This window comes from Ilyonectria robusta (assembly GCF_021365365.1).
Source record: "Ilyonectria robusta strain PMI_751 chromosome Unknown BGZ61scaffold_27, whole genome shotgun sequence".
Lineage (NCBI taxonomy): Eukaryota > Fungi > Ascomycota > Sordariomycetes > Hypocreales > Nectriaceae > Ilyonectria > Ilyonectria robusta.
Genome location: NW_025764461.1, coordinates 1 through 10556, shown reverse-complemented (window position 1 = coordinate 10556; position 10556 = coordinate 1). Strand labels below are relative to the sequence as shown.

Here is a 10556-nt window from a genome sequence, read left to right as displayed (position 1 = left end):
CACGACAGCGGCAATTGACTCAGGGGTCATCAATGGGACCCTATCGTCGGGTCATCGTCCGCGTATACGAAATTCTCTTAAATAATTCTGTTTCTGGCAAAAGTTCCCTGCACTGCCTTAGGTCAGTCTTACAAATATTCCGTCAAGCACTCACAGCTATCTTGCCCTGGTGGCGTCTGTCTTTAACTCTATTGCCCTGGTGGCCATCAGCGATTCATTTTCACTAGTATATAATTTACCTTTTTGAGGTTTCAAAATGTCTGTTGCCTCTTGCCCCGTTTCCGGCTCCATGGGCGGAATGTGCCCAGTTGGCGCAGGAGCCTCCAACCGCACCAGATCTGGTACAGCGAGCAGTCGAGGTCCTCGAGGATGCTCATTTTCTGGTGTTGCTCAACCTGGAGATATACATGCCGCATTTGATGTGAGTTTGATACTTGAAGCTAGCTTCATTTGCAGTGTTGACGAGTACAGATCCCACGTGGAGTTGATGCTGAAGAATGGCTTCGTATGAGGTAAGCTTTGAAGATTGGACGACTAAAGGAATACCACTAAACGTGATGCTTTGTAGGGAAAGAAAGTCGATCAACCAGCTTCTATACTCCAATTACCCCTCCCGAGATGCCATCGACGCCGTCAAAAGTCAGAAAGAGCTGGATGCTATGAATGCAAATGAGCACGACCTACTTGCCGTCGCCCTGGGAGCTCCTGCTCGGCAGGTTATGCGGAGAGCCGAAGAAGTTGGCCCGCAAACCGGATGGCGCGATGGATATCTCAGCATGGAGCACGGCTTCTGTCCCCCGGACTACGAAGAAGCCGCAGGTGCTCTCTCAAGATCACCAGGACGCATTTGGTCTGATATTTGCGAGCGGATGCCGGGTTGCAGTGCCCGAGGCCGGGTGAGAGAGGCCATCGCTGCACTTCCAATGGTCGAAGGCACGGAGGAAGTCATTCCCGACCAAGCACTCTGGGCTGCGCTTGTGGCTCTTGGCATGCTTTGCTCCATCTATCGCTTCGAAGGAAAATACGATGGAACCGAGGGTGTGTCTTCCAACAAAAAGACAAAGTGGCGGCCAAACTGCCCCATGGGCGACGACTTGGGCGAGGAGCTGCAAGGCATTCCTCTCGCCATTGCGCTGCCGTTCTATCAGGTATCCCGTCGAATGGGACGCACGCTGCCACACTTGACTTTCCCAGATCAGTCATCCTACAACATCAAGATCAAGGACGTAACCTCGACGTATCCGTATGTTGCTCGCTTTGACAACATAGATCTGCGATGGCCCATGTTTGGAGAGAAAGCCGAGGTGGCATTCCTCAAGGGCTGCGCCGACACATCAGGTATGAACTAGACAAGTGCACACATTTTCTTTACTGACTATTCGTTCAGCGTCTTTCCAGCACGGCCCGGATGCCATTGCCGCTTGCCAGGAGTACGTCATGACGAACAACGTCGAGGGCCTTCTTCGAGAAATGATCCGACTGAAGGAGATTCTCGAACGCATGCCCAATGCGTTTCATACCATCTCTCCCAACCCCAATGCCGGTGAAAACTATGTCTCTGCCGACCGATGGGTACGATGGGCACTGTTTTCGGCGCCGCTTTCAAAACGATGTCCAGCATCTTCTGGGCTCCAGTTCCCGCCATATCTGGTCATGGATGCCTTTTTGGGACGCAAAAGGTTAGATCGACACTGTTACGTTTCAAATCGGAAGAATTATGCTAATCATATGTATCCAGGTATGACTCGTTCCTTGGCGTCGAGGGCGTGCATCTACGAGCGTGGCTCCCGTCAAACCTCCGAGCATTCATTGCCGCCATTGAATATCACTACCGCATCCCTGAGTTTGTGGCCAAATCTGGCGACCCTCGCCTCATGGGCGTTCTCGATGGCGTTGTCGAAGCTTACACCGGCGAGCGTGGTTTCATGGGCGTGCACCGATACAAGGTGTTCGGCATCCTGGAAATTGCGGCGAAGACGGGCAGAACGGAGACCAACGGTGCCTCTGGAGCTGCTGATGCTTCGAGGCCGTGGGAGGAAACTCACCGCCAATTCTCTGATGCAATGAAGGAGCGTCTTGAACCGTACCGCGGAGAACTGGCCGTGGAACCTCATCAAATGCGCGGCACTTTTGAGGAATGTCGCTACGCCACAAGAGTTGCTACCTGCAACTATGTGGATTCCGACCCAAAGCGTTCCATTGCTCTCGTCACTCTTGACATTGAAGACACTGGCATTACTTTCCAACCCGGCGATCGAATGGCTGTGATGCCCCTCAACGGTTGGGATGAGTGCGCCAAGATGGTTGCTGCGCTTGGTCTCGAGCATCACATCGATGACCCCGTCGAGGTTACCGGAACCTGGAAGCGATTTGAGCAACATCTCGCTTCTGTGAGGAGAACGCCTGTCCAGAAGCTGACAGTCACCGATATCCTCCGTCGGGGTCACCTTGCCCCCATCACCAAGGAGCTCGCACTGAAGGTCCACGAGCTTCTGCATGCTTCCTCCAACACTGTGCTGCAGATCCTAGCCACCCAAGAGTGGCCGGTTTCTGGCTCGTTGGGTGATTTGCTTCAAGATGCGCTCACTGATACACCAATGCAAATATGGGATAAGGCCTTCAGTCTGGATAACCTATCCTGGCTGGTGGATCTGGTTAATCTGGAAGTCCCTCGCACATACTCCATCGCCAGTTACTCGGACGACCTTCTTCCAAGCACTGTCGATCTCGCTGTCTCCCGTGCCGAGTACAAACTGTGCGCCACCTTCGCTAGAGATCATGAGATTTCACGAGCTGGTGTCTCCAGCGGCTTCTTGAACCCTTACCCGACACCCGATGAGCTTCCACCAGCCGAAGAACTATTGATTGGTATATCTCGACCAGTAGCTTTCCAGCTGCCTATCGATAGCATGGCTCCTTGTGCCTACTTTGCTGGAGGTAGTGGCATCGCACCATTCCGAGGCTTCTGGCAATATCGGCTTACAACCTCGGGCCTGTCTGGAGGTAAGAACTTCCTGTACTTGGGAGTTCAATCCCGGGAGAGGTTCTGTTTCGAGGAGGAGCTCAGAGAACTTGTCAAAGCCGACTTTATGCAAGTTCATGTGGCTTTCTCTCGAGACTCTCGAGGTCTGGTCTACGACCCTTCGACGCGGGATCTTGTGGAAAGGCAGATTCCTCCCCGCTACATTGACACTCTGATTGTCGAACAGGGAGCAAACATCTGCGATCTTGTCATGTCAAAGAAGCAGGGTGGCCTGGGTGGATGTCTGTACGTCTGCGGCTCTGTTTCAGTCTTCGACTCGGTCATGAATGGAATTCGGAAGGCTCTCTATACCTACCGGACTGCAACCATGGAGAATGTTGACATGATTCTGAACAAAGCCTTTGCGGAACGTCGCTTCATGCTTGATGTTTTCATGACGCCCAAGCCCCTTCCGTGCAATCTTCCAACCATCCCCATGTCTCTCTTGGCTCTCCATACGGGTCACAGACCTGGAACACGGATGTGGATTGGTGTTCACGGAAGCGTTTACGACGTCACTGACTTCTGTCCCATGCATCCCGGTGGCACTCTGATCATCAAGTCCAACGCCGGAGTCGATTGCTCTCGGACCTTCGATACTCTCGCGCACACCAATAACCCAGAGGTCTCGAGTCTTTTGACCCGTTATTTCGTGGGCCATCTTACCCCGAAGCCTGACTACCACGGAATGAGTGAAATGTCATCCCTGCACGATCTGTGGGCTGGATATCTGAGGACAATCGTTGAGACCCTTGTGGCCCATCAATTTGAGATGTACGAGATTATGGGTGCTTCCATGGACCATTCATCTACCCAAGGCCCAGGTGGAAACACCAACATCTTTGTGCAAGAGGGTCTTCCGAATATCATTGCCGTTCGTACTTTCTACGGTTATCAGAGCCGTCTGCTCCAAGGTGGATTTGCAGCTCTGTTTGGACCCAAGATGCAAGAGTTGGTTCTCAAGCTGTCGTTCTCTGTGGCCAGCGCCAACGGTCTCAGTACGGACGCAAAGCTTCCAGATATCCTTGGAACCATCACCCGTGCCAAGACAGGCCAAGACGCAGCTTCCTGTACCAAGGAGGTGAGCCTTCTTGGCGAGTTTGTGTGCGATCCCGAATCTGCCTTCAGATTCCAGGAGCGTGGTGTTTTTGAATACGCAGCCAAGAGTGTCGAGTTGGATATTGAGTTGCTCGAGGATCTCCGCCAGGAGGCATGCAACGGCATGGATGCATTTGATAGCATCGCTGCTACCATGGGCTCTTCCGATGGAGACCTAGATTCCGCACCAAACACGGCCCAGCTATCGGCACTTTCAGCATTCTTGCTCCAGACACTCGAGCGCATGGCGCGTCGCCTGAGCCTGTTTTACTCTCAGCTCGCCCGTCTTTCCGTCTACCGCCCAGATCTCGAGCGCAACCCAGCTCGAACACGTTGGGCTCTTGTCCGCAGATGCATGCGCGATGGAACCCTGTTTGTGCTCTCTCACAAGGCAGAGGACGGGGCGCTCGCAAACGGACAACCCTCGTCGTATTACATGTCTCGGGCGAATCCGAACCAGAACATCGATTTCGACAAGCTTCTGCGCCAGGTCAACGAAACCATCGGATTGGCCAAGAAGGACATTGAAGCTAGAGTGGTGCAACCTACTACGGTCAATGCAGTGCAGCAAGCAAGAGGCAGGACCATGAACAGCAACTCCCTGATGGCTTCACGGGCAAATGTTGGCTCTCTCAAGGCAATGACCAGCTTCATGGAGACAAACAAAAAGGCAATCCGAAGGCTGAGCAGAATTCCGCCCGGCCCAATCAACCTCGAAGAGTTGCAAAAGGCTGCAGCTCAGCTGGGTCTTGAATCTCGCCAAGAGCCTGCTGGGATGGACTCGTACAGAGGATTGCCCGCTGCCGCAATGGCTCAACTCAACAACGCGGTGCCGCATAGTGCTACTCCCTTCCCACACACTCGCGACAGGAGTCGGTCCGTAACTGGCCGCGGTCAATCTCCTCACATGTCGTATTCTTCTCTGAACCAACGCACGATGAGTCGCTCTCAGTCTCTCAGCCGCTCTCAATCTCTAAGCCGATCCCGCCAGAGCTCACTCAGCCGCAGCTCGAGCCCTGGCGGTATAGCAGGGTACCCGGTCATCGGAGCCCCCCCTACACCACCGACCGAGGCCCAGATTGCGCTGCACAAGAAGCTGTCTGGCTTAAACACGCGCCCGGACTCTCATTCCATGGGGCATATTCACAGCCCGGTTCCCTCGCAGGCCGCTGGAGGGGGCCGAGCCAAGTCTGTAATGACGCTGGAAAGCGCGGTAGCAAGAGGACAGTCTCCGCTGCACATGCGGGGACAGTCGACCGGCTGGTTACGGTCATTTAAGCTGCGCAGCCTGGCAGAGCAAAGCGAATCGAGAGTGGCGCCAACGTTCTAAGGGAAATTGGGAGGTAATTAAAAGGATTTAAAATGTACAACATCGGGAAAATATATAGTTATTGAAGCCGGAGTCGCTTAATGTGGTAGCTTGATCCGTGACATGTACGAGGAGTAGGAGTGGTGAATGTGTTAGTCGATCGCACGATGATTCGCGTTGTCAGTATTGTGGATTCAGCTTGCGGTCCCTCCAAATAGGCTGGCTTTTCTTTCTCTTTCGTAGTATATTTAACCCGGGCCTAAGCCATCGCTAGTAGGCCCCGGCCTGCAGCTCAATATTTAGCTGTTGAGTGCCATCTTTAGATCGGCCTTTTCCTTGCCTTGCTTGTGTAGCCATTGCCTAAACGTAGCTCATACGCTCGCCACAACGTCCAGGATAAAATGTGCAGGGATGTTGTTAATGCCGGGGTTAATTGTACGGCGCTTATCGTCCGAGTAAATCAGGCAGCAACAGGGCTGCAGCCAGACTGCATAAGTTACGGCGACTACCAATATGGATACAGCGCTGCGAGTACTGCATATAAGACTCAGGTTGAAAGTCTTTGTTCAGCCTGCAGCTACCCCGCGTTGAATCCGGCTGACGATTGGACTCTTACAACACTCGCCCAACCGCTCGGTTGCTGACGAAAATCCCGCAAACAAAGACGTCGTTCGTATCATCTCTAACGGATATCAACATACGATCAGACGGGGACGGCGTACACGATGGACTGTGAGGCTTCCTGGGCGGAGACTACAACACGGCTCGGAGGCCAGGCCAGCCTACGTTCAGTCCATTTCGCAGAACCGACGAGCGAGAATGGAGTGACGGCCGCCGAATCGCCAGTCGAGGACAGACGGCTGATCCATATTCCCCGTGTCCTCGCTAAATATCACCAGAAGCGTTTCGGCCATCTGCTCTCGACACAAGCCCCGTCCTTCAGCTCATCGCCCGGTATCCTACCCTATGCAGGGCCAGGTCTGGGACAAGATGCTGCGTATGGATCTCAGCCTCCTTCAGGCGTCGTCTACCTCGATGGAAACTGGGTTGAGCTCTCACCGGATTCTCATATGCCACAGCTACGTCCTTCAGAATCATGGCACTGGGGGTCATGCCAGCCTCCTTTCCAACGGCCTCACCAAAACAATCCTCCTCCATGGGATCCCACCGCCACCGCCACCGCCACCACCCCATGGTCCCATGGCCCGCCAGTCCGGGGCCCCCCTCCAGGGCGTAGACCGACGAATTGGGGAACTTGGGGGGCTCCAGGACGGGCTCCTTTAGGCGGCGTTGTCACCAATGTCCAGGCCGGATCAGATTCGGATTCGGACTCTGAGTCGAGCATTAAGGCGCCGCCGCATAATCCTTTCGAAGACACATCGGATTCCGACGACTCAGACGGGTCAAGCAGCACTTCATCGGGATCTTCATCGGGAAATTCACATACAAGACCCAGCCGACCCAACATGCATCTCCTCCCGAGGAAATTGGAAGATACCAGCGACTCTGAAGCCGCATCACCTGTCGAAAAGGAGTGGGAACGCCAGAAACGAGAGTTTAACCTCAAATTCAAATCTCTTGATCAACTCATGTCACTGGTGGGTGTGGAGGAAGCTAAGGCTGAATTCCTCAAGGTCAAAGCGACCGTTGAAGCCGCCCGCCAGCGAAAGGGTCGACTGCGGCGACAGGGGCTAAATCTGGCTCTCATGGGAAATCCTGGTACAGGTATGTCTCATTCTAGTCTTGTTGACAATTCGCCTCTGGGCTCCGTTGTGCCTGAAACTGACTCATGAATCCCAGGCAAGAAAGCTCTTGCAGCGCTGTATGGAATCTTGCTTTCAGAATGCAACGTTTGGCCGAACATAGAAAACGGGAAGGTGCACACCAAAGTGATATCGGGCTCTTCGTTGGATGTTGATGAACTCAACCGGATGTTTGGCCGCCATGGAAGTGGAGTAGTATGTTGCTGATGCATACCCGCCGTGTGTTGCGATTCGGACAAGCTGACTTTTGGGCGTAATGCTCGTACAGTTTCTCTTCATTGACGACATTGACTCGGTTGAACAAAATGATTACAAGCAACTATTGGACGTCTTGGACTCCCATGCCAGCAAAGCTGTTGTTGTGCTGGCAGGCAGCGCCGATAGCATGACGGAGCTTCTCGGGAGCCATCCCCAAGGCCGATGGCATTTCTGTCGGAGGATACAACTGAAGGACTACACCGACGAGCAGCTCCGGCTCATTTTCTTGAGGCTTGTGAGCAGCAACTCCTTGACTATTGAAGATGGGGTTGATAGTCGCTACCCTCTCATTGCCGCCAAGCGGGTCGGCCGCGGTAGAGGCTCTCATGGCTTTGGCAACGCCAACGACTTGATGGTGGCTTTTGAAAGAATTCTCGACCGGCACTCGACTAGACTCAGTAAAGAACGTACGAAGGCACCGGGATCAAGTGACGACATTCAGGAGGAGGAAACGCCAACGGAAAATTGCGAACATGAAGATAAGAGCTGTGATCCCGAGGAAATGGTTCAAGATGATAAACCAGAGGCCAATGATGCTATCCAACAGGAGAACAACAAGGATTTCGAGGATGGGGAACCCAAGATCGAAGACTCAGATGCCAATGACAGCGAAGACAAGGCTCCAGAATCACCCTTACTCGCGGAGGAAGAGTTTCCGAAAGTTGAGAAGGAAGACATGAACGACAACAGGACTCAAGACGGAATTACAGCAACCATTGATGGTGCACTGGAAACAAGCAATAAACAGGCTGATGAGAATGAAGATGTGGACGAAAATGACGATAGTGATGACGAAAAAGATGCTGGTAAAGATGACGACGACGAAGACGACGACGGAGATGATGCGGAAGAGGCAGAGGATGATAACAACCAACCCGAAAGTCCACCTCCCGCCATACTCACGATGGAAGATATTCTAGGACCAGAGCCAACAGACATTCTAAACCACAGCGACGCGTGGAAGGAGCTCGAGAAAATGGCAGGTCTAGAAGACGTCAAAAAGGCGGTCCGAGAGCTGGCGGATAGTGCGAAGCTCAACTATCACCGGGAACTCGCCGGCAAGGAGCCGCTTTACCCTTCGTTGAACTGCATGTTCCTGGGCCCGCCGGGAACTGGAAAGTCTACTGTTGCCAAGCTATACGGGCAAATAGTGGCAGACCTTGGGTTTTTGTCTACTAACAAGGTGGTGATCACAAACCCTAGCGACCTCGTCAGTAGCTATGTCGGTGAGTCCGAGGTCAAGATGATGGGCATCCTCAATTCTACGCTCGGTAAAGTGCTCATCATCGACGATGCCCACACTTTCTACCAGGGGGGCGAACGAAAGTCTTCTCATACGGACCCCTGCGGGCTGTGCTTGGATATGATTGTGTCCCAGGTCCATAACAGACCTGGCGAAGATCGGTGCATCATCTTTGCGGGCTACGCCGACATCATAGAGGAGATGTTCCGTCGTGCAAATCCTGGACTCCGGAGGCGATTCCCTCTGAATAGCGCGTTTAACTTCGAGGACTATGGAGACGAGCAGCTCAACGAGATCTTGCGTCAAAAGATGGCTGATGAGGACGTCACAGCCGAGCAGCCAGCCATGGACGTCGCGGCCGAAGTGTTGCGCAGGATGAGGGATCGACCTAACTTTGGCAACGGCGGCGATGTCCAGAATTTGCTTGACCAAGCCAAAGCTCGCTTTCTAAAGAGAACATCCGAGGACGAACAAGCAGGAATGGCAGTTCTCGAGCGGGAGGATTTCGATCCAGAATGGAACCGCGGCGCTGGCGCGAGTAAGAGGTGTGAGAGTCTGTTCGAGGGATTGATTGGCTTCGAGGCCATCATCAGCGAGCTGCAAGACTACCAGCGCATAGCGGCCAACATGCGCCTGCACGGCAAAGACCCGAGGCGCAGAATCCCCTTCACGTTCGTCTTCCGCGGAGCGTCGGGCACAGGCAAGACACACACGGCCCGCATCGTCGGGCACATCTTCTACGACATGGGCTTCCTCTCCACCAGCGAGGTCGTCGAGTGTTCGGCAAGCGATCTTATAAGCCAGTGGGTGGGCGGCACGGCACCCAAGGTGCTCGAACTCTTGGATCGCGCCCTGGGAAAGGTGTTGTTCATCGACGAAGCCTACCGGCTGGGCAAGAAGTCTCGGACGGCGGGGGCTCGGAGCTATGAAGATGAGGCAATTGGTGAGCTCGTCGACTGCATGACCAAGCCGAAATATTTCAACAAGCTCGTCATTGTACTGGCGGGATACGACCAGGGCATGGATGCTCTCATGCGAGTCAACCCGGGGCTACGAGGTCGATTTCCCACAGATATCATGTTCCGCCCGATGACGCCTCAGCAGTGCAAGGAGTACCTCACCAACTTGATCCACGAAGACGGCATATTCATTCGGGACAAAGACGAGGAGGACGAGAAAGATGCGCTGCTTCTGTTTCATAAGCTGGCCCTTACACCGGATTGGTCCAACGCCCGGGACATAAAGACGCTGGCCGGCATCGTCGTATCCGAAGTGTACCGGAGGGACCCGGAAGATCTGAAGGTGGAAGACAGCCCGCCGACCGAGGTTGGCTATGATGCCAGGTTTAGCATCACGACGAAGGATTTGGTTATGTGCTTGGATTCGATGCTGAGGCAAAGGGTTCGGCGGATAGGAGCAAAGTGATTTGCTGAGGTTTTACCAGATCGTATTGACGCTGAATTTGGGGCAATGATAGTCCATAAATGACATTCGTGGAGGGTTTGCTCGTACATCGGAGTCTGCTTTTGAGAGCAGCAACGTATAATAAATGAAATTACCAAAACTTTTATTTACAGTGTATAAACCAGTCCAATCAAATAATTTGTATTATTATCCATCCTTCCACTGCACTTCGGACTTCCAGCAATACTTGCGGTGCAAAATTTCCCGATTTGGTTAGCGTCCAAATACAAATCGAGACGCCTCAGGGACGCCTCAGGGACAGCTCAAGCATAGCTCAGGACAGCTCAGGGATAACTCAAGTATAGCTCAGAATAGCTCAGGAATAGCTCAGAATTTCGGATTATGCCGGCCTGTATCTATCTCGTAAAGTAGCTGTTGGAGGTTATTAAGCAGTGGAAT

At 53.2% G+C, this 10556-nt stretch overlaps 2 protein-coding genes across 2 annotated transcripts; both read left to right on the top strand.

Annotated features, from left to right (window-relative positions):
* Positions 1-256: 256 nt before the first annotated feature.
* On the top strand, positions 257-5450 carry BGZ61DRAFT_483821 (cytochrome b5-like Heme/Steroid binding domain-containing protein; the record flags this gene model as incomplete). The annotated part of the gene is made up of 5 exons (XM_046249530.1): positions 257-421; positions 472-512; positions 569-1338; positions 1388-1679; positions 1739-5450. The coding sequence occupies 5 exons, from the start codon at positions 257-259 to the stop codon at positions 5448-5450; spliced, it is 4980 nt and encodes a 1659-aa protein (XP_046097830.1).
* Positions 5451-5936: 486 nt separating this feature from the next.
* BGZ61DRAFT_461273 (P-loop containing nucleoside triphosphate hydrolase protein) lies at positions 5937-10257 on the top strand. Its single transcript, XM_046247127.1, has 3 exons — positions 5937-7154; positions 7230-7387; positions 7461-10257. Exons 1-3 carry the CDS (start codon positions 6155-6157, stop codon positions 10116-10118), a joined length of 3816 nt encoding a protein of 1271 aa, XP_046097829.1. The 5' UTR covers positions 5937-6154; the 3' UTR covers positions 10119-10257.
* Positions 10258-10556: the final 299 nt, after the last annotated feature.